General features: G+C 38.1%; 1 protein-coding gene across 1 annotated transcript in view; it reads left to right on the top strand.

The window, feature by feature from the left end:
• The window catches only part of nek7 (NIMA-related kinase 7), a 75,701-nt gene extending 55,627 nt beyond the window's left edge, over positions 1–20,074 (top strand). The window contains exons 8-10 of the mRNA XM_055051210.1: positions 106–200; positions 13,663–13,776; positions 16,643–20,074. Of these exons, the coding sequence (XP_054907185.1) occupies positions 106–200; positions 13,663–13,776; positions 16,643–16,765 (332 nt within the window). The 3' untranslated portion in view covers positions 16,766–20,074. The remainder of the gene's footprint in view (positions 1–105; positions 201–13,662; positions 13,777–16,642) is intronic.
• The last annotated feature ends 922 nt before the right edge of the window (positions 20,075–20,996 follow it).

Genomic DNA, 20,996 nt, shown 5'->3' with positions numbered 1-20,996 from the left:
TTAACACTATCTTTTTTTTTTTTATCCCTCTGCCTATTTCTTTCTATTTGTCTTCGTCTCTCCTTCGCTCCATCCCTCCTCCCTCTCACTGCCTTTGTGTTCCAGTGGGTACCCCTTACTACATGTCACCAGAGAGGATACATGAAAACGGCTACAACTTCAAATCTGACATCTGGTCGCTAGGATGCCTCCTCTACGAGGTAAGCTGTTGGAATATGTGCACACTCTGTCACCTTCCAGTCGGAGGAGGGAGTGACAGAGGAAGACACACATTCAAACATGCACATCAACAGACAGGCCGGTTTAAACCCTGCATACTTGGAATATACACTGCAATAAGAAAATCTGAACTTTCTTACATTATTGTGACTAACTTCAATAAATTTTATTGGGATTTTATTTGTTTAAACCAACATAAAGTAGTGCATGAATATTTTTTTGTTGAATTTGTTGTATGTTTTATACATAAATGACTGCAAGAGTGTTTTTAAAAACAAACGCCTCATGAAGTTTGCAGATGACACTGTAGTAGTCAGTCTGCTGAAGGATGTAGAGATCCAATATGGAACTGTTCTTTACTACTTTTTGAAGTCGTGTGCTGAGCGTTGCCTCAAATTTAATATTATTAAAACAAATGACATGAAGAGAAAACCCATCCTGTTGTACCAATAATATTCAAGGAATTTCCAGTGGAAATTTTGGCCAGTTTCAGGTACCTGGAAACAAATTTTAACAGTTTTCTCAAGTTTGAACAATACTCTGCAGTGATTTGCAATAAAAGTCTGCACAGGCAGTATTTTCTAAGATGGTAACATATTCTTGGCATTGATAAAAAGGTGATTAGTGATTACTTATTTTGTGTATTGCTTATTTTAGCAGCTTATTCTTTAAAGATAAGAACAAAATAATTGGCAGTGCTCTTTGTCTGATATCAGAGAAATTGTGAAAAAGTCTGCAAGCGTTGCAGCCAGCAGAGTCCATCCTCTTTTAGAGAAATGTATTCTCTTCCCTTCAAGTCAAAGGTGCAGGTTGCCATCTATAGGATACTCTTGGCTGAAATATTCTTTTGTCCCAAGAGCTTTTAAAGCTTCTAATTAATTTTGACTAAGCTTGGCAGATATTAGAACATTTTGGAGCATTTCACAGTTTTATTCCTTGTTATTTAATGTGGTATTTGTGTTGACGTGTGTGGTTTATGCCTCGACTGTCTTTGACTGCTGCTGTGAACCAAATTTTCCCATGTGGGACAATAAAGAACTGAGCTGAAGTGAAGTGCTAGTTTACCACCACATGTAGCGCTTTGCTCGTAGGCCAAAAACAATGCAATTTCAATCTCATCTGGCCAAAGCAACTTCCACCTGTTGGCTGTTCCCTGTATGGCTTGTGGAAAACTGCAAACAGAGCTGCTGATGGATTTCTTCCAACAATGACTTTCTTCATGTCTTTCCTCCATAAATGCCAGATTTTCTGAGTGCATGAATAACCGTCGTCCTGCAGCTCCCCCAGAGTTACCATAATCTACTTGGCTGCTTCTGTTGTTATTGTCTCCTCACCCTTTCTGTCATTTTGTTGGACGAAGGATTGATGATTTTCTCAGAAATGTTCAAAGCCTGGGATATTATTGTATAACCCAAACATCTACTTTTTTAAAAAAATATCTCCTCTACTTCTTCCCTGATCTGTTTGCTGTGTTCTTTGGTCTTCTTAATGCTGTTTGTTCACTTTGCAGCCTTCACAGAACAGCTGGATTTATACTGAGTTGACTCCATTTATTGAATGGCTCATGAAGCCACTGGATTTTATTTTGGATCATCAGATGAAAGGGGGATATATGCTTTTTTTTGTTTGTTCTAACGCAGAAATGCCAATAAAACAATATTTGTAGATTTTGAGGAGTATGCACACTTTCATATGACACTGTACTTGACAGCCTTGTATGTTCCTACACGATAGTATTTTTATTTACATTTTTCATCTACAGTAATGTTACAGATTTCTTTACTTGTTATATATGAAGTATTAGTTTTAGATTTTTTTTCTGTGCCGTCTCAGAGTTCCTGAAACTCAGTGTTGACATTTGTTTAAATTGTAGAACCTGCTGAACATTGAAAAGCTTTCGAATGAAGGAAACTGACATGGCCATGTGTTTTAGATAAGGCTGCACGGTGACACTGACTAGTTTGATTAGTCAGGAGCAAAACGCTGCAGGGCTTTTTTCTGAACCACACTGAGTTAGAGACAAGCGGAGCTGAAGACCCCACAGCAGAGCGAACAAAGGGGGGAAGAGTAAGAGGCAGAATAATGTTGGATGCAGACAACAGTCAGTCCGACCTTGCTGTTTAACAGCTTCTCTGTGCCCTCACTACTCACAGATGAGCCCAAATTCAGAGGCAGATTGTGGACTTAGGACCTGCCCACATTTTTCTCTCTTCATCTCCTAACTCCCATGAGTTTGTGATGGTTTGCGCTGCATCTCAACGCATCGCTGACTGCACTTTCTCCACAATGCCTCAGGCATAGAGGTGGAGAACGAGCGAGGAAGAAGTTTGAGCTCAGCTTGCAGGGCATAAGTTCACAGGTGCTTCATGGTGAAAATTGTGGTGCGAAACATCAGTAGCCGAGCAAAGCAGCCAGTGCAACACCTTTTCTCCTACTTTAAAAAAAAAATGGACGGAGACAAGCGTGTTAGCTGACCCATGTTTAAAAATCAAATCACATTGAAATGAAACTTAAAAAGTTTTACTTTACTCACAAACTAAAATGTAATATTGGAAATTAGGATCTTTGATGGAATTTACGCTATTTGGGTTTTTGATATGAAGGTGAGGGCTTTTAACGTGACAATCTGGAATAAGAAAGGAAGTGATGCTTGACTATTAAATTTAAATGCAACATGCATATTTAGCTGAGGTAAAAATAGAAGGAGTAAGAAGAAACTGTACCGTAAGTACTATCTTTTTCTTCATTGGAATGGAAGTTCGGTGGGGTAATTTAAAGAAATGTACTAATTCTGAATAGTTGTGCTGGAAAAAGCATCATCAGACATTTTACAAGAAATTGGAAATGCTATAACATCAGCTGGGATGTGGAAAAATAGCAAGGAGGTTATTTGAAATTAGGAAAAACTTCAAATAACAGCAAAGTTGTAAACACTTATTTTTGAGAGTAGGGATTGTTATAAAGTCTTAACAGTTTGCCAGGAGGAAGGAGGAATGATCTTATGGTGCTTGGTTGAGGGGCATCCAAGGATGTAGCTGGCCTTCATCACTAGCTTGTCTTACAGCTTCCTCTCAGTTGTGGAGAAGCTGTTGCTCCAACATAATGCACCATAGAAGGTGGCGGATGTCACCACATTGTAGAAAAACGCCTGCAGGAGCGTCCTCTGCACTCCAAAAGACGCCTGTGTCCTCAGCAGATCGTTTGCTCTGTCCTGTCCTGTAATTAGCATCAGGGTTGTGATTAGCATCTTCATTTCAGCGTATACTCAGTGATCCAACATTATAATGTTGCAAAATCGAAACCCAGTCAATCGATTTCAGGGTTATGTCAGTGCTGCATCTCTCTACAGCCAGGTTGAGATTATCGGCCATCTTTGCAAAATCTTTTCCATGTAAAGGTGGCGTGACAACGCATTGAGTCTTTGAACTTTAAAGCCTACCTGTAACTTTCAGTCAGGTTCAGTTTTTAGGCTGACATTGGTAAAAAAATAAATGTTTTAAAAGTTGCAGGTTTCAAATAAAAACTTCTTATGGAACGGGATTTTTGTCCTGAAACAATATTTAGCTACTCTGACATCATAGTGCTGCAAATAATAATCGAAAAGCTTGATTTTCCTTTATTGTATATTTATTAAGTCTCACAATGTATGAATATATTAAGTGCAATTTCATAGTAAAATCAAATTACATTTAATTTGGTCTTTCATTGTGCAATTGTAAACATAATATAAATAGTTGATTTTAAGTTTAGAGGTTTTTCTTTTAGAATTTGGAGTAAACCACAAGAAATGAGACCAAGAGATGAGAGGAAAAACAAAAGAAGTGATCTGGAGAGCAGAATTGAAAAACGTCTCGAGACTTGTCGCTCCCAGAGGAGGTTCAGAGACAAAAGTGGAGAGGTAGGGTGAAAAAGTATGGAAATCTCTAAAGAAAAGTGGAAAAAGTTAAGGGCATTAAGGTAGAAAAAGTCACGAGAGTGAAACGAAACGAGACAGAAGAGCAGAAAAGTAGAAAGAGAGAATAACAAATGTCGAGAGTTGAGTTATGGATTGCTGTAGCAAAGAGAATGATGGGGCGGTTTCATTCTGAGAGAAATTATTACAGGTACAAGAGCAGACACAACTCCCCCCATCAGGTCAAGGTGAGTCATGCACGAAGCCTGTGGAGATAAAGATTTTACAATCATATTGTTACCAGAGCAGTACTCACCACACCATGCATATTCTCTTTGAAGAAGAAGCTCGTGCTCCGCTCTTTTCTTAGCAAGACGGCTCCACAGTACGGAGTATCGCTTTCTCAGAATATGAGCCTTCATTCCTCTCTGCTCTACTCTAACTTCTGCAAAGTTCCCTTCCACATGCTTTCTTTTCCTCACTTAACCTCCAGGCAATTCACATAGAAATCCACTTCTGATTCCTTTGTTCCTCATTGATTTCACTACGAAAGCACAGTTGGGAATGAAGATTGCGCTGTTTCTTTTTTTTTTTTTTTTTCGGTGCGTTTTCTCATCTATGAATGAGTGCAGGGATTTTCGTTCCTTGTGTGTGAAGCGGCTCCGTTTGAGGGAGCCTGCATTTTTCATTCCTGCGCCCGGGGGTTGAGTTGAGGTCCGAAGGGTCTGCCCGTCAATACCTCACCATTGTATCTGCGTCCATCTTCATCTTCCATTCTGTTTGATCCCTTTCTATTCATGTCCAACCTTATTACATCCCCTGACCCTGCACTCTGGCCTTTACCCAAACCTACTATGGCGTGCTAAACAGGGGTGCTTGTTGGGATGTCTCCCATGGAGCGCCAGGAAGTAAATCCTAAGGTTGGTCACATGGCACTGAGCAAAGCTGGAGACACCTGGTCCTGGTCAATACCCCCATGCAATTCGATCAGTAAGTCTCGAACTTACTGCATTTTCTGTAAAGAGAGATGCATTTTACACTCCTGTTTATAGCTGAATAATATCTTGAATAGATTTACGGGAATGTGTCTCCTTCCTGTATGAAACCTCTGACTGTGCCCATGTCTCATACCTCCTGCACACCGCTTTTCCCTCCCGCCTTGTTTTTGGTGTTGGTTTTACGAGACCCCAAAATACTGGGTTCTCAGCATCTGGTGTTCGCATGTGATGAGCTGCCTCTGCGGTTTCCCTTTGTTTAGCTCTTATAACGTTTCTTTTTTTTTTCTGTTCTCTAAAACATGTCAGTAGTCTGTTAGATACAAGGCTTGAGGCCCTGTTTGTTCAGTCTTAGCATGTTTTTCATTATATTAATGTAAGGTTAATCTCATAATTATTCAAACCACTGCTTGATTTAGATTTAAAATGATCAACAAAATAAGTTTACTTATGAGACTAGGAGTGGCCCTTTATCATTTTGTGAATAATTTATTGTGGTAAATGGCTTATGGTAAACATTTAGATTTATTGCTGTCACAATAAATTCTTAATTAATGATTTTTAAACTACCCCAAAACTACCCTTACTGTCATTAACACCCATAAACCTGAAAATAAAGTTATCGTGTCCAGACTTCTAAATCTCCTAAAGAAGCACATTACAAATGGGAATGTTTTTCAGGAGCATTATTTGTGTTAGTGGGGCTATAATAGTTGTGACACACAGAGTCATATAATTACCTGAAGCAGATGTTGTAAATGGTTCCCGTCATCACGTTTATCTTTATTACTACAATGCCGCAAAATATTGTAATAAAACCTTAGGTCCATATTGCTCACCCCTACATGAGACGGGCATCTCTCAAGAAGGTGGAAAATTATTTTTGCTGTTTTCTTTTGTGGAAAGGTGGAAAGCCCTCCTTTCCATCACCCTCATCTTTAGGCCTGCCACATATTCTACAAAGTCCACTTCACATCGAACAGCGGTTCTGTTGCCTTAAAGGAAAAGAGTCGTCTCGTGACCCTGATCGGCTAATTAGAAGAGGACTTCTGGGAAATGAGTTGCTACATCCTGCTAATCAGCAAATAAGAAAATTGGTTTTACTTGTTTTCCTACTAAATTAAACAGGAGAGAGACAAAAAAGGAAAAGGAACTGCCCTTTACGATAAAACTATCCCCAAGCTAAAACATTTCACATTCAGGGTCACAACAAGTAACCCTGAATGCCATCAGTGTGGGATAACTTTGTAGTTTTACATTATCTAAAAAGTCCATTATGGATATTTTAAAAGTGCTTGAAGAATGCAACTCGTTCCTAGGGGTGAAAGGTTAGAGCTGCTGGCTTCCTAAAGGAAACGTAGTTTTGCTTGTAACATTTGCTATTTTCATCTCAAAAGAAGTTTTTTTTTTTTTTTTTTTTTTTTACTTTTCTGAAAAGATGTTAAACTATGTTTAATTTTCAGAATTCAGATATTTCCACTCACTACGGCTGCAGTAAGTTTGGCTCTGGTGAGCATATTCTTAAAAAGATTTTCTTCAAAGATTCAGTCCACTTTAACATTTCTATGCTTTCAACTCACTCATCCCTTTCTTCCTCCCTTTCTTTCCCTTTTTAGTGTGCTAAAGTAGGGCACTGATAGCTCCGCTGGGTGTAGGTATAAGCCTAATGACTGTCCCAACATTGTAACTTGTTACTTTGATTAATATATCATCATAAAGACTCATGAAGGACCAGCACCATCTAAGAAGTCACGGGTTTCACTTGTATAGTAGTATTTCACTTTTTATGTGTCTTAAAACATTCTGTATATCGATCTATGTTTGTCATGAAAGCATGTTAACATTAGGGGTTTATTTTGCCGTTACGGTAATGTGTGTGTTCATAAATGAGTGAAAAGTTGTGAGAAGCCCTTTAGTCCCAGGATGTGAAGACTCCGGGGATGATAGGGGCTGGGGAAGACGAGGACGATGGCTGCCTCTCGTAGCTCTTCCTAATTGGTGTACAGGGAGAGAAGCTGGAGTCTGAAACTCGGATCAATGTAATTAAAATGGAAAGCCCCCATCCAGACATTTACAACGCAGCCATGCCAGTTTTACATGCATTGGTTATGGAGAGCACAATATGGCCAGTTAGCTGAAAAAGACAGTCTTTTTGGCTCTCTCTTTGATTGTCTTTTGATGATGAACTTTGTTAGAGTATTTCTAAGAGAAAAATCAACATTTAAAACCTCAGTTTAGAGATATACTGTTTAAGGAATTAATAATAAAAGGTCAAGCCCTCTGGGTTTCAGCAAGGTTTATGGTCGTGTTTCTCTTAAAATAAAAAGAGAAATAAATCAATGGAATGCAATTTCAAATTAAGACAACTAAAGAAATGCAGATTGGAAAAAAAAAAAGAGAATAGTCCTGAGAAAGGTAGTAGTTAGTTTGATCATGTCTGATGTCTTGTTTATGGTCTATCATGGCAATATTTTTCTAGCATATTTTGTATGCAGTACGGACAAATAATGTTCATAGATTGGTTCCATGATCATATATTATTATTGTACTTTGCAGGAGGTAACTTTCAGCAGTTGTTTTCATTGCTGCCCAGTTATGATTTTGGTCGTGGAGCTTCAAAGTGTTCATACTATTTCTGAACAGAAGAAGTATGCTGGCAAATTTAAATCCAAATCTGAATAATTTCACGTCTAACTGTGTACATCAATAACCCTTGCACCAATGTTTTTTCTTTAATACACGGTGTTTTGGACCTGTAAAGGTTGAATAAAAATTAAATGTGTTGAAATCCTGTTGGTAATTGTTAATCTTAGAAAAGGAAGTCTTGTTTGTTCTAAGATTTTCTAAGAATTTCCTTTCTGGAAGAAGCAGGTTAGCTGTCAAAGAAAACTAGAAGTTGGCATCAGTCAGTTAAAGCTTCATAGGTGCAATTCTAGTTTTTGTTGTACTCTTTGAAAATGAAGAGTGTTAGGAAATATTGTACATATTGTTTTTTGTTTTTTTTTTTGTTTTGTTTTGGGTTTTTTGTGAGATACGTTCCAGCTAAGTAGAAATTGTTTAATAGAAAATAACTTTTTGACATAATTTTTTACAGTCCATTGAAGACAACTAACAACATCATGTCTAAACTGACATATGAAATTTTGCTCTTTTTGAGCTTTGGATTTATGCTACCCTGAGTTGTATGGAGTTGTATGTTTTTTGTGTTTCCAGTAAAAAGGAGCGATTGTTCTTTCTTTTTATTGGCAATAATTGTTTCACATTTAGGTGCATAATGAAATCATTTGGGTGCAATAATTTAGTTTTTCTATTGCTACCTGACCAACTTAGTTGAGTTTCTTTTGTTAAATTGGGTACAAATTACTGCATTAGTAACATTAAGTAGAAAGAACCCATAATAATAAACATGTTTATGTTAATGCAAGGGGATCTTTGAGGATTAAGATTATCGTTCATTGGTTTTGTCTCGAGTAATCTTTATGGATTATGTTTTAGTTGTGACAGCTGAGGGAAACTAGTAAGGTGCTATATCAGGGGAGTTCTCTGAAACACAGCTGTGGGTGTGGGTGTGCATGCATGTGTGTGTGTGCATGCATGTGTGTGTGTGTGCATGCATATGTGTGTGCGGTTTTTGAGATGCGTGTCTGTGTGTGTGTTCCGCCACCAGCAGCTCACTCCCCTTAGACAGACAGCAGGCATGCGTGTGCAGTGTGTCTTTCCCGAATATCAATGAACCGTATACACACACATGCACAGAGGTGCACACACACAGGCTGACACTCACACACCAGGGCCTCAGAGGTCAGAGAGTGAGTCAATCATCTAAACCGTTGCGACGACACAGTCTGAAAAAGGAGCAAGTGTGTATTTTCCTGTTTTTGTGTGGGTATGTATTTTTATGCACGCTTGCGTGTGTGTGTGTGCGTGTGTATTCACTCCGAGAGCAGGGGGCCGGCAGCTGTCAGGGGCTAGGAGCAGCAGGCACTAATGAAGCAGATGAATAGTGCAAAAACTCGCAAATACAAACAGGACAGTTGACATTTTTCATCTGTCAAAAGCAGAAGATGCATGAAAATACGAGGGGGTCTTGTTTAACCCTTTGCCTCCTGGTGTCTGCAGTTGCCTGCTCGCCCCCCCACCCCTTCCTTCCTCCATGTTTCTGCCTCAGTCTTTTTTCTCCACACTTTCCGAGAAATTTGGGCATAAAGGCATTTGGTTAATTTAAAAAATACACACAGGGTGTATTTTTTGCAAAGCAATTAGGAGTGTTTCCACATGGACCGCTCTAAATTAACTGAAATTGACTTTTATAACAAAATGTCTTTTGTTGAAGGAAGCCAACTCAGAGAGGGATCATTTAGATCAATTCTTTGATCTTAGACATTTTAAAGCTTCAACTTTAGTTGTTGGAAAGACATGCAGTAGTAAATTGGTCATGAAAAATACCTTTACTTTCTATTCCCACATCACATGTGACAGATTTATATTCTGCTGCAGCTGGAAGTTCTTATTGATGAGATATATTGATTTAAATAAGACATATCCACCACACTGTGGATGTAAACTTTCACCCACACTTCACTCCTCCAACCTAAGACTATTACAAACTCCATTCACTTTGACTAGACTGACATAAATTTAACTTATATCCAACAGACAATGTTGGTCTCCAACAGTGTGACTAGAGAGCAAGGCTATATGGTATATGGTGAAAATATCGTCAACACAACATCAGTGAGTGCAACATTCATATCGCAAAGAACTATTTGGAGTCCAGTAATTGTTTATGAACTGAAATTGTTCATGCTAACTTAATATTTGGACAGTTGGACAAAATCTCATGGCAGCAGATGCTCACCCCAGACACCAATGACGACATTGTCCAAAAATCACAGAATGTAGGAAGTTCAGATGAGATAGCTTAAAGCCACAACTGCCCACAGATACTTGAGGATATCCTGTATGTATTTCTACATAAAATGATTATTACATTCTAAAAAGTTATCTACTTTGCAGAGAATAAATCTGGCGTACATTTGCAATTGACCATTTTAGAATGCAAAAAAAATATTTTCAATTTAGTATTTTTAAGGGTGCACCGATTCAGATGCAGATTCTGATTTATTTATTTGTGTCCCAAATGGCCAATTGATGTTACAGCAAGTACAAAAATTAAAACACCAATTGTAGTTTTCTAACCAATCGCCGACTACTAATCTTATAAAAAGCTTGACCTGCCGATTCTAATTTTGGTTGATATCAATTATCTTTGTCTGAAAGTTCGCTAAATATTGCAAGAACTTTCCTGATTTGGCAACAGTGGAATAACTATTGTTAACTGTAAATGCAGACATGACCTGGTGGGCCCGTCAGTTAAACCTGACAGACTGGAGGATTAGCTGACCTCTTCTGCAGGTCAGTTAAACCTGCAGAATCTTATACAAAAGACCTGTGCACAATTAATTAACCAGAGTAGATTAAAAAGTTTCTGTCTAAGGAATCCCAGCAGATTGTCTTGCAGCCATAGAATCAGTTTAGAAACTTTAAGGCATTGACTTTAGTAGAGTTTTTAAATCCTCACCTAAATTTCTGCTTCCTGCTGTGCCTGCCTCAGTAGGCTTTACATCATTTTCTTCATCCTGTTGTATATTTTTCTAAGGTTGTAGTTCAGATATGTGTGTTTGAGTAATTGTGTCCAGACGAGAGAGGGCCCACTGAGATTCTGTTTCTGTCTTCTTCTCTTCCTGCTGGCAGCTTCAAGTCAAAAATCTGTCAGTCTGCTCAGTTGGACCCATGTTGTTTTTGGTCTCTGTGACATCAGTGTTGACGTGTCAGCCACTGAAAACTGAAGTACCAAAGCTCCATTCAAGTTGGAGACAGACGACTGTTTGAACAGTGGCAATAAATTACTTTAATGGAATGAAAAAGTGTTTTTATTTTATTATTTCTTTTCTGTCCAAGCAACAACCTTAACTATTGAAGGAGTCCTAATGCAAATCGGTGCAACAAGTCTTTAATATAATGACAAAAACTGTTGTTCCCATAGAAAGTACTCCTTGTAAAGTACAGTTTTTGACACATTTCTCAATGATTAAAAGAAACCTGTGTTCTTTCTGGTCTTTCTTTTCTTTTTAACAGAAACTACCCCCATCCCAATGTCTTTTTGTTTAGATATGTTCTTTTACCACTGACAGTGATTTTCTTTTGACACACAACATAGATAGATACATTTTACATGATAGAGCAATCCAAAATATCACAGGCACTTTACTACATATATTATTTTATTAATGCACCATTTGTTTATATTCTGTTTTCTCATATAAAGTTTTCCTGACTCAGTTCTTCTGGGATTCGGTTACGAGTCTATCATGGACACATCCATTAACAAATCCACCATAACCAAGTACATTTTAGTTCTCTGTTTTTCTTTCATACAATACAATACATGGTTAGCTGTCAGTTTCCTTAACCAAGCTCTTTGGCAGAGACACAGCTGCCATCAGCTGTGTCATTAGTTTTATTGTTATGGAAAGCTGACCTGGACAAGTCCTTCTGCAGTTGTTCTTTGACTCTTCCTGTCCTTTTAGCTCTCTGGACTCATCAAATGTCCAGTCATATCGAGGTTGGTTATGATGGAGGTTTCTTCCTGCTAAAAATGGACAGTTTCCTCTGCAGAATATGCATTGCATCAGACTGAATGAAATTTGAATCCGGTTATAAAAATTGATTTAGTTTGAATAGATTTAATCGAGTACTGTTTAACTCTTTTATTATGTATACTTATATATGTATAAAATGTACATTTTTGTGATCTTACAAAAGTAAACTGAATTGAAAAGTTACAGATCCATGTTGTGATTGTGGTTGGAAATCTTTATATTTATTACCCAGAATCTTATTTTTTTATTTTGTCATTTATCCTGCAGCCACTTTTCTTCATTGGTCCAACTCACACAAATATTTTCTCTTCGTGGTGCCAAGCATTTTATAATATGGCACCTTCACACCGAACTGATGTATTCTGTACGGAAGTACTCCTTTTTGATTCACATGTGAAAATTTCCTCTTTGTCAGCTTTCACACTCCAAATTAGCAGCCTGTCAAACACATACTTTTGTCTCCAAAACAATACACAGACAGCTGAAAAATAGTTGAGAAAATATTGTGTTAAAACTCCCTCTGCCCGTGATGAACCTGTGAAGTTTCTTCTGGAGATTTTTTCCTTTTTATAGCTTCTCTTTGCAGGTTTGGCTCTTCACAATGAGCTCATTCAAAGGTCAGAAGCAACCATCACAATTGCTTTCAGAGTGAAATTTTAAACTAAATTTGGATCCTGAAAATTAGGTGTAGCAGTAAGGCTTTAGATAGAAGCAAAAACAAAAGACAAGCAGAAACTAGATAGAATAACCGGATGCTGGTCAAACGGGAAGGCAGCATAACACACAATATTAATATGCAGCTGGGCAGTATGACAAATTTTTTATATTACTGTGTTTTCAAAAATGATCTTGCATACTTGTGTGTATTAACCATATTTTCCACTGACTGAGAGGAAAATGACTGCCAGGTAGTACACCGTCTCATCCATGCAAAAATTATTACAGGCTTCATAGAAGGACATTATCACTATTTCCCAATACTATCGCAGAATCCTCTGCGGTCTGCACTAAAGATTTGCTCACCTCAGCATGCTGGACGCTTAAATCTGAAAGTGAAACTGACAGTCATCCTCTTTGAAATTCTCACTTTTGAAAATCTGTAGATTTGAACCAGTAAACTGTTATAAAGTCAGAACAGAGGAAATGATCAGAACATGAATTTCACAGTAATGCTGTAAGCATCATTAGAACACGAGTATATCAGATTACCTGATAAAATAAATTTAAGCAAAATCACATTTGAACATAAGAATGTAATTTTAATTTGAGTGCCTTTAAATAGTGAGTCAATATTAAGAGAAAATGTCATGCTGGGTGTATATTCTTAGAGAAGGAAAGGATTTTTGACATGTTCTCATGTATTTCTGTTTTGCAGTTCATCCTAGTTTTGGCTGCTCTGAATATTGACATTCATCTGTCTAGAAGTTTCACATTTCTTGCTGCCCCTGAAAAATGAAATAATCTTTGGTCTTGTGTCCATTCACCTCTACATTTAAAGCTCCATCTCACATGTTCATTCAGCCTAGTGATGTAGTGCCAAGGAAAAGACCAGCAAACGGGAAGAAAAACATCTGCTGGGAACACTTTTTCTGTTTTGATTCACATAAACATTGATGGTACACTAAGCTGCCTTGCACAAAAAAAAAAAAACTTTAGACTGATCAACTTGTTGTCTTTCACACTCACACGGTCCTTTAAACCTCACGCTTCGAGAGCATTTAACTGTGCAGAGACTGATTCCCACACCCGGTGCAGCCTGCACCACCTGTTGAGAGTTTGATTGAGTGTTTTACTTCCTTTTAGTCTTTGTAGACTCAACAGCTCTCCTCTTGTCTCTATCCCCTTTTTCTCTATATGTCTCCTCTCTATATTTCTTTACATCTCTGTGCTTTAGATGGCAGCCTTACAGAGTCCTTTCTATGGGGATAAGATGAACCTCTACTCGCTTTGCAAGAAGATAGAACAGTGTGACTACCCCCCTCTTCCTGCAGATCACTACACGGAACAGGTAAGTACTTCTACTGTTACCTGTAGCCTTTTTCTGCTTTGTCATGAAATATATGTGGACTTGTTCAGGGATTTTACAAGAGGACTCAACAATATTGGTTTCTTAGTACTTGGAACAGGCATAACAAATGCTTTACTGCCCTGTTTTTCATTTCGTTTTGTAACTTTTCTTTTCTGAAAATCCGCCCATCTGTCTGACCCAGTGAACAGTGTATAATTGATCAAAAGGCTGGCAGTGATTTTATCCATTTGGGAATTAAATTCACATATAAAAAACATATGGTCATGCTTTAGAGGAGAGTCAGACTAAGTGGGCTAGAGTTTCCCAAAAATCATTGTTTAATCATCTACTCTACTTCTGTGAAGACTTCCTCGTGCATGAAAATGTAACATAGTCAGACTTCTGGTTGCATTTTGCCCTTTTGCTGATTACCGATGACAAGCATGAGAATCTGCGTGGCTTTTTGTTTGCGTGTCGTCTTCATGTGGGTGGAAGTTCGTTTTCTTCTAAATGCATTCAGACAAATGCTTCAGAACACTGATGAGACATATCCACAGATGTATGGTAGGTGTTCACCATACATCCGTTACAGATTTTTGTTATCAATTTTGCTTGATTGCTGAAATTTTAGTACAAAAGACTTTTTTGTTCCCAATTATAATCCATGTTTCTGTTGTACTACGTTAAGGATGGTGTTTTATGTCCAGTTTTTGATCTTAGCAGTAATTCAAATATTTGCAAATTACATGGATGTGCTTTCTCATTTTGAAATGTTAAGAGTAAAAACGCTTAAAGTGAACATTTGGTGAACTGTTAATAATTCACCCAAAAAGTTAAAAAGGTTTTACTCAGTTCAAAAATAAAATAAAAAAACAGCAGTGTTTTTTTGACATTAAAAGTTTTGTTGATAATCCATCCGTAAATGCAAAAATATTTACTATTGCTTATAGAATATCTTTTAAAGCAAGCCTTTAAAAATGAATGTGCGACAGGTCGGTCTGCTAATACAGTTTACAAAAAGTTGACACAGGTCCATTAGTGAGATAACAATATTTTTGGTTTGATAATTAGGCTCCAGAAATGCCTTTTTGGAAAAACTGAACGTATTTTGTGTTAAAAATTTTAAATTAAACACAGAAAATAAATTTTTCTCGGTTGTCAGTTCACCTATAAAATTAAAAACATGAAGAAAACAAATAATTGTGTTGTTGGTCAGGGTAATTTATGATATTTTCTCCCAAAACATGTTTGTGTTTATAGTGCGTCAGCAAATGGAAATTTGATATTCTTTTTAATCATTAGCTGGGATTCTATCTGAGCTTCTCCAAAACATTAATCTCACTTCCAGTTCAGAAGAAACCTGCAGAGTCAAATTTAAAGATGGCTTTAAACTTGAAACTGCCAGCAGTATAAATTATTCTGGGCTAAATCTGATGGTGGCAAAGAGAAGGACTGACTGGGCTGTTTTAGCCTCTGACTGGTAATGTCCTGCAGGTTGGGCAAAGCAGTTCTTTCTGTCCCTTTTGAGGACCAGTAGCTCCTGCCTTATGCAGTTTCCCATTTACATGCCCCCTAACAAGATGCTCTGAAAGGTTCTTGATTATTATTTTTATTATTATTATTTCAACCTCGAGGATTCACTAAAGTTTACTGACAGACTTAAGTATTTAATATTGTTAGTCACGTTTCTGTCGTCTAATAATAAATCCTGAAGAGAATAAGCTTCTATTATGCCTCAGTAATTACTTCATTAGGGGAATAAGAGCTATTACTGAGGTATTTTGAGCCTTTGTGGCATCTTCATGTGTGTTTTTGTACTTGCCAAAAAAATAAAGTGCAAGTGTATATTTGTAACAGCAACTCTCTCTGCACACACACACACACACACACACACACACACACACACACACACACACACACACACACACACACACACACACACACACACACACACACACACACACACACACACACGCTGAGCTTAAGCGTTACCCCACATGTCACCCCCATCCTGGAGAAAAGAAGACAAAGCGAAAGAGAGCGGGAATGATAGAGCGGGAGACAGGGCGATGGAGAGATGGAGATGAGGGGGGTGCCTGCAGCGCCTGTCTGGATGTAAACAATGCTCCTGAAGGATCGGCAGCAAACTGTCAGCTGCTCATCTTTGTTGTGTCATTTAACCATCTCCGTCTCCGCTCCTCGCTCCACCACCACCTTCCTTCGCTCGCCCCCCTCCCCACCACTCTCCACCTGACACTCCTCCCACCCCCCCCCCATCCCACTCGCCATGCAAAGAAGCGCATGAATATTTTACATATCTGCCTCTCTGCACGCCCTCCGTCTCCACTCCATGCGACTAATTCTCAGACCGTCTGAATTTGCATCTTCCTCTCACTTTCTTTTTTTTTTAACCCTCCCTCTCACCCGCACACACACGCACAACAACACGCACAACAACACGCACAACAACACGCAACGGCTGATGAAAAGCCAGTGCCACGCAACAGCAGCCAGGAAGTCGACAGACGGTTACCATAGCGACCTTGTATAGATGTGTTTTGTTGTTTTTTTTTTCCCCATTGCATCTTTTATTACCTTTTTTTTCAATGATGGCATTGATGGTCTCAGCTGCAGTAGTCCTGTCTGTCTGCTCCAATCAGCTGCTGTGTGAACTCGGGTTACAGTGGATTCATCTGACCAAAACCCGATTAGAGCACCGCTGGCTCCTGGTTTTGCTCCTGAGTTGGAACAACCTGCAGGATGTTTCTGCCTTTTAAAATCAACAAGTTGGTAGTAAAGCATCATTAACCGTCTCATCGTTTCTCTCTCTACTTTCCCACCCGCTATTCCCCTGCCCTTTCACCAGCTGAGGAACCTGGTAGATATGTGCATCAACCCCGACCCAGAGAAGAGGCCGGACATCGCTTACGTGTACGGCATCGCCAAACACATGCAGAGCATCACACAGAGCGTCACACAGAGCTGCTAAGCCCGGAGTCGCACACTATACCCGGCAGAACTCCTCCACTCATCCACTCCTGCCTTTCATGTTGGACTCCAAACACAACTTTTGCCCTTTACAAAAAAAAAAAAACTTCCTCCAGAGTTTAGCTCCTGGTGATACCTGGTACATGAAGCAGATTTATTACCGCCAGGGTAAAGTTTATGAAACAGACCCGAGTCAGTGATCTAGATGTTTTTCTCTCAGCAGGTAAATTTCGAATTTTAGGATTTGAATTTCAACTTTTCTTTTGTTAAGGTTGAAAAATTGTCTCAGCTTGCGTTTGCTGGCATCCATCCTGCAGCTGTAACTATCATTTACCTCAGTCAGTGACATTTTCAGACCCTTTCAACAACTTCTCATGTGTTTTCAGTGGTTTGCAACGTTTTGAACAGTATTGCATCGTAAAACAAAAATAATGTTCCCCTATGCAGGCTGTACATATCAGTGCTCCCAGATTATAGTTTGTGCTGGGCACATGTTCCCATACTCCTTTCCACTTGTCACATTACAACCACAAACTTTTGGGTATTTCACTATAACTTTATATGACAAAGAAACACAACTAGTGTATATTAAGTGAAAGGAAACAGTTCCACAGTTGATTTAACAATTATGACTTACTTTACGTTGGTCTGTTGCACAAAATCCCAAAAAGATGCACCAAAGCAGGGGTGTCCAAGGTGTGGCACAAAGTGATTTATTTGCGGCCCTCAATCGTAATACAAAAATGGCACAAATTAGATTTTCCATCACTAAAATGTACAAAATTCGAAGCTTATGAATACTTTTGCAAGGCCCTATAAATATCATAATAAGCCCAGAAAGATGAGAGTTAGGACAAGCCCAACTAAAGGTCATTATGTTCTCTGCAAGAACAAGTAACAAGTAAAAGGTTCTGCCCAGCTGATGTGTCAAAAACGTAACTCCAGAGGTCACATCCTGGAAGGAAAGGTCGCCAGTCCATCGCAGGGCAACACAGACACACGGTGGACAAACAACCACACACACACACTCATTTCTAGGGACAATTTAGAGACCGATTAGCCTAACAGTTATGTTTTTGGACTGTGGGAGGATCCCAGAAAACCCTGAGAGAAGCAAGACTTTCCTGGGGAGAAAATACAAATTGATGCATAAAGACCGCAGACTGGGATTCAGAACCTTCTTTCTGCAAGGTATTTGCATCGCTGTGGAGCCAAGTGTCCAAAAAAAAAAGAAGCTACTAGAACTCCCAAACCATGTCTCTGTTCTTGCAGACCGAACCCTTTAAGCTCATAAAACCAATTATGGAAAATATATTTTTCTTTTTTTTCTTTTTTTTAGAAAATGTGCTAAGTGGAGAAGGTCAACACTTAGTTAGAAAATAGATACTTTGCAAAAAAAAAAAGAAAAGAAAAGCCGTATTAGCTTTAAATGTGTAAAGAAATTCAGACAAGGCTTTACTGCACGGTGGAAAAAAACTGAGAAACTTAAAATTCTGGTGGAGATTTGTTTTCACTGAGTGACAGCAGCAAATCTGAAACAAAGCAGAGCAATTGATGGTTGAGATGTTGTTGTGTTGCACTTTTTTTACCCTGGCAAAGCAAGGCTGGCAGGGTTATGTCAAATGAATGTATTAGAAAAGGAAGAATCATTTACAGGATAGACTAGAGACGTGCTTGGGGGAGAACACGGGCAAATGTCTCCACAACACTTTGAATGTTAGTCATTTTGACACCTTTGTGTTGTCTGAAAACTTCACAATGTCTCTTTTGACAGCCCCCATAGTCGCTGAAGCTGTAACAAAAGCAGTTTTATATCTGCTGTTTACCCTTCCCGTGACACCATGTTTTCTTCTTAGCTCAGCTCCAGCGAGGTACAAAGTGTCACGTTGTTCTGGGTCTGTAAAAGTCACAAAGAAAACATTAAGAACATGAAATAAAGCCCCGTCCTTCCTAAAGGGTCCAGCAGCCATTTCTGACTCTCCATACAGGTGGTCAAGTTTACGACAGCCTCGTTAGTATTGCAGCGTTTTTCTCCCTTATGCTATAAATAAGAGATCGCTGTCAAGCCGTCCGTGTTAGGAAGACGCCGCAGTATGCCTAAATTGTGTTCTCATCAAAGTATCAGACAAATCTCAAACATTATCATCGATCTACATGAAAGTATATTTTATCGACCATATAAACACCCCTGTTTAAAGGAAAAAGCCATGATGGGATGTTTACTCTTCATACCAAAGACAGACTGGGTTCTTGGGATGGATTACTGGTTACTATGTGTATTTTTCCAGTTTCATGGTTTACACCAGTGTTTCATAAAAAGCTAGCACTGTAACTGGTTTACTTTTCAATAATGGAACCGTTCTGAAGGTAAATCTATAGTGATTAATACTATTTTAGTGTGTAATAAACCCTCTCATAACGTTATTAAACCCCTGTTTCCTTAACATCCAAAGCATCATGTGTGTCTTATATACAGAATCAAAACTTACATGTGCAAGAAGAGAAACGCTAGTTAACAAATATGTCAATAATGTGTTTATAGTTACAGAGATTTACAGCAAATACAGTGTTTGCTAGTTGTGTTTTGCAAGTATATATATTCCTTTGGATTTAGGCTCTTTTCTATGACTTTTTTATTATAAAACCATTTCTTCCCCTCAGCTACAGCCTGTATAATGCTCTATTAAAGAGTATCCAGATAGCACCAAAATAATTCAGTATTCGTTAGTATTGGTTTGGGACTTGTTGCTTTGATGTTTGAAATGTTGGTTTTGGTGGGGTTTTTCTGTTTTAATTTGGCAAATCCACATTGAAGCTAAAGTACTAAAGCTGACACTGCAGCGCCTTCAGGAGGCAGGCCTTAATATTTCCTTTGTGAATAATTAATTAAAGCATTTTACTGTATGTAAATTCACATAAAGTGCATTTACTTTGAAATATGAAGCATATTATACATAGGAAACGGATCTATATCTGTGCAGACATTACCTACAAAGGTGGAGTTTTCTTCTCTTTCCAAAGAAGATGAAATTCTGAGTTGCTTTAAGGATTTTTGGTATTCTTGGTATTTTTATTTGTAACTGTTGCCTGACTGTGCCTTTTTAGCTTTCGTCCGTTTTCTCCTGCATGCCCACTGAAGTTGCTTTTGAAGAGTCCATAAAGTAAAAATAAAGACGTTGGTGGTATTTATTGTCTTGGTAGCTTTAGTTGCTTTGTCAGCCTTTCATGACGAATGAAATTCACATATCACAAATGCAATGTATGCAAATTAAAAATGAATAAAACTTTTAACATTTTTGTGGACATTGAACTGACGTGTTTTCTGTGTTGTGATATTATATTATCTCTAAAGTGGCTGAGTAAAGCAATAAAACAATGTTAAAGGACAGAAAATATTTTCTCAGAAACATGTCATCTGTATTCAGGTTCTTTTAGTGATTCTATAAATCCAACTTTTCATTTGTCTGCAGTTCTGTAGGAAGAGTTATGTTACTTTATTATTGTTTAGAAACGTTTAAATGCATTAGCACTACTTCCTGTTTCCCTTCGCTTAGATACATTAGACTCTCATTTCAAAAGACGATAAAACAGGTGAGCAACTCCAGTCCTTTGAATGTCACAATGCTGCAACATTTGAATAAATAAATAACATTTGATTCAATGTTAAAATGTGTTATTGTTATGAATATTATACCTTTAGAGGTTTCCTAACTTAAACCTATGAAATTTTCCAATATTGGAAAAACTTAAAAGTTTTTCCAATATTGAGTTTACACCTCAGCAGTTCAGATTATAAAGTCACGTGTTTGTAAATCACATCTAAAAGGTTTTGTCAACAGTCTAGCTTTTGAATTTAGCGTTTGTTTTGTTGTTAAAGGGTTGAGATGAAACCTTGTACACCTGCCTCTACTTTTCACTCACCGAATCGACAGGAAGCTGTATTTCTACTCTGCTGAAGAAACCACAGTTTTAAATGTCTGTAGTTTTATATTCACTCCTTTATTGGTGTTTTGTGTTTGTGCAAAGTGTCAAAGTGACATATATGAGTTAGACTGCAGTGTTTTTCAAAATGGTGGTTTTACTGTGAAAATATTCACTCTGATAATGTTTTCTTTTAAACCAGTTCCTCCACTATTTAGCAAATGGTTTTAAAATACGATTGATTGGTGAATTCTAATAGAGTTGCTGTAAGCATTCAGTCTCCTTGAGTTCATTCCTGTCATCAAATATAG

The sequence above is a fragment of the Poeciliopsis prolifica genome, unplaced genomic scaffold (assembly GCF_027474105.1).
Source record: "Poeciliopsis prolifica strain line A6 unplaced genomic scaffold, Auburn_PproV2 SCAFFOLD002, whole genome shotgun sequence".
Lineage (NCBI taxonomy): Eukaryota > Metazoa > Chordata > Actinopteri > Cyprinodontiformes > Poeciliidae > Poeciliopsis > Poeciliopsis prolifica.
The sequence above is the reverse complement of the archived record's forward strand: the minus strand, read 5'-3'. Positions and strand labels throughout refer to the sequence as shown.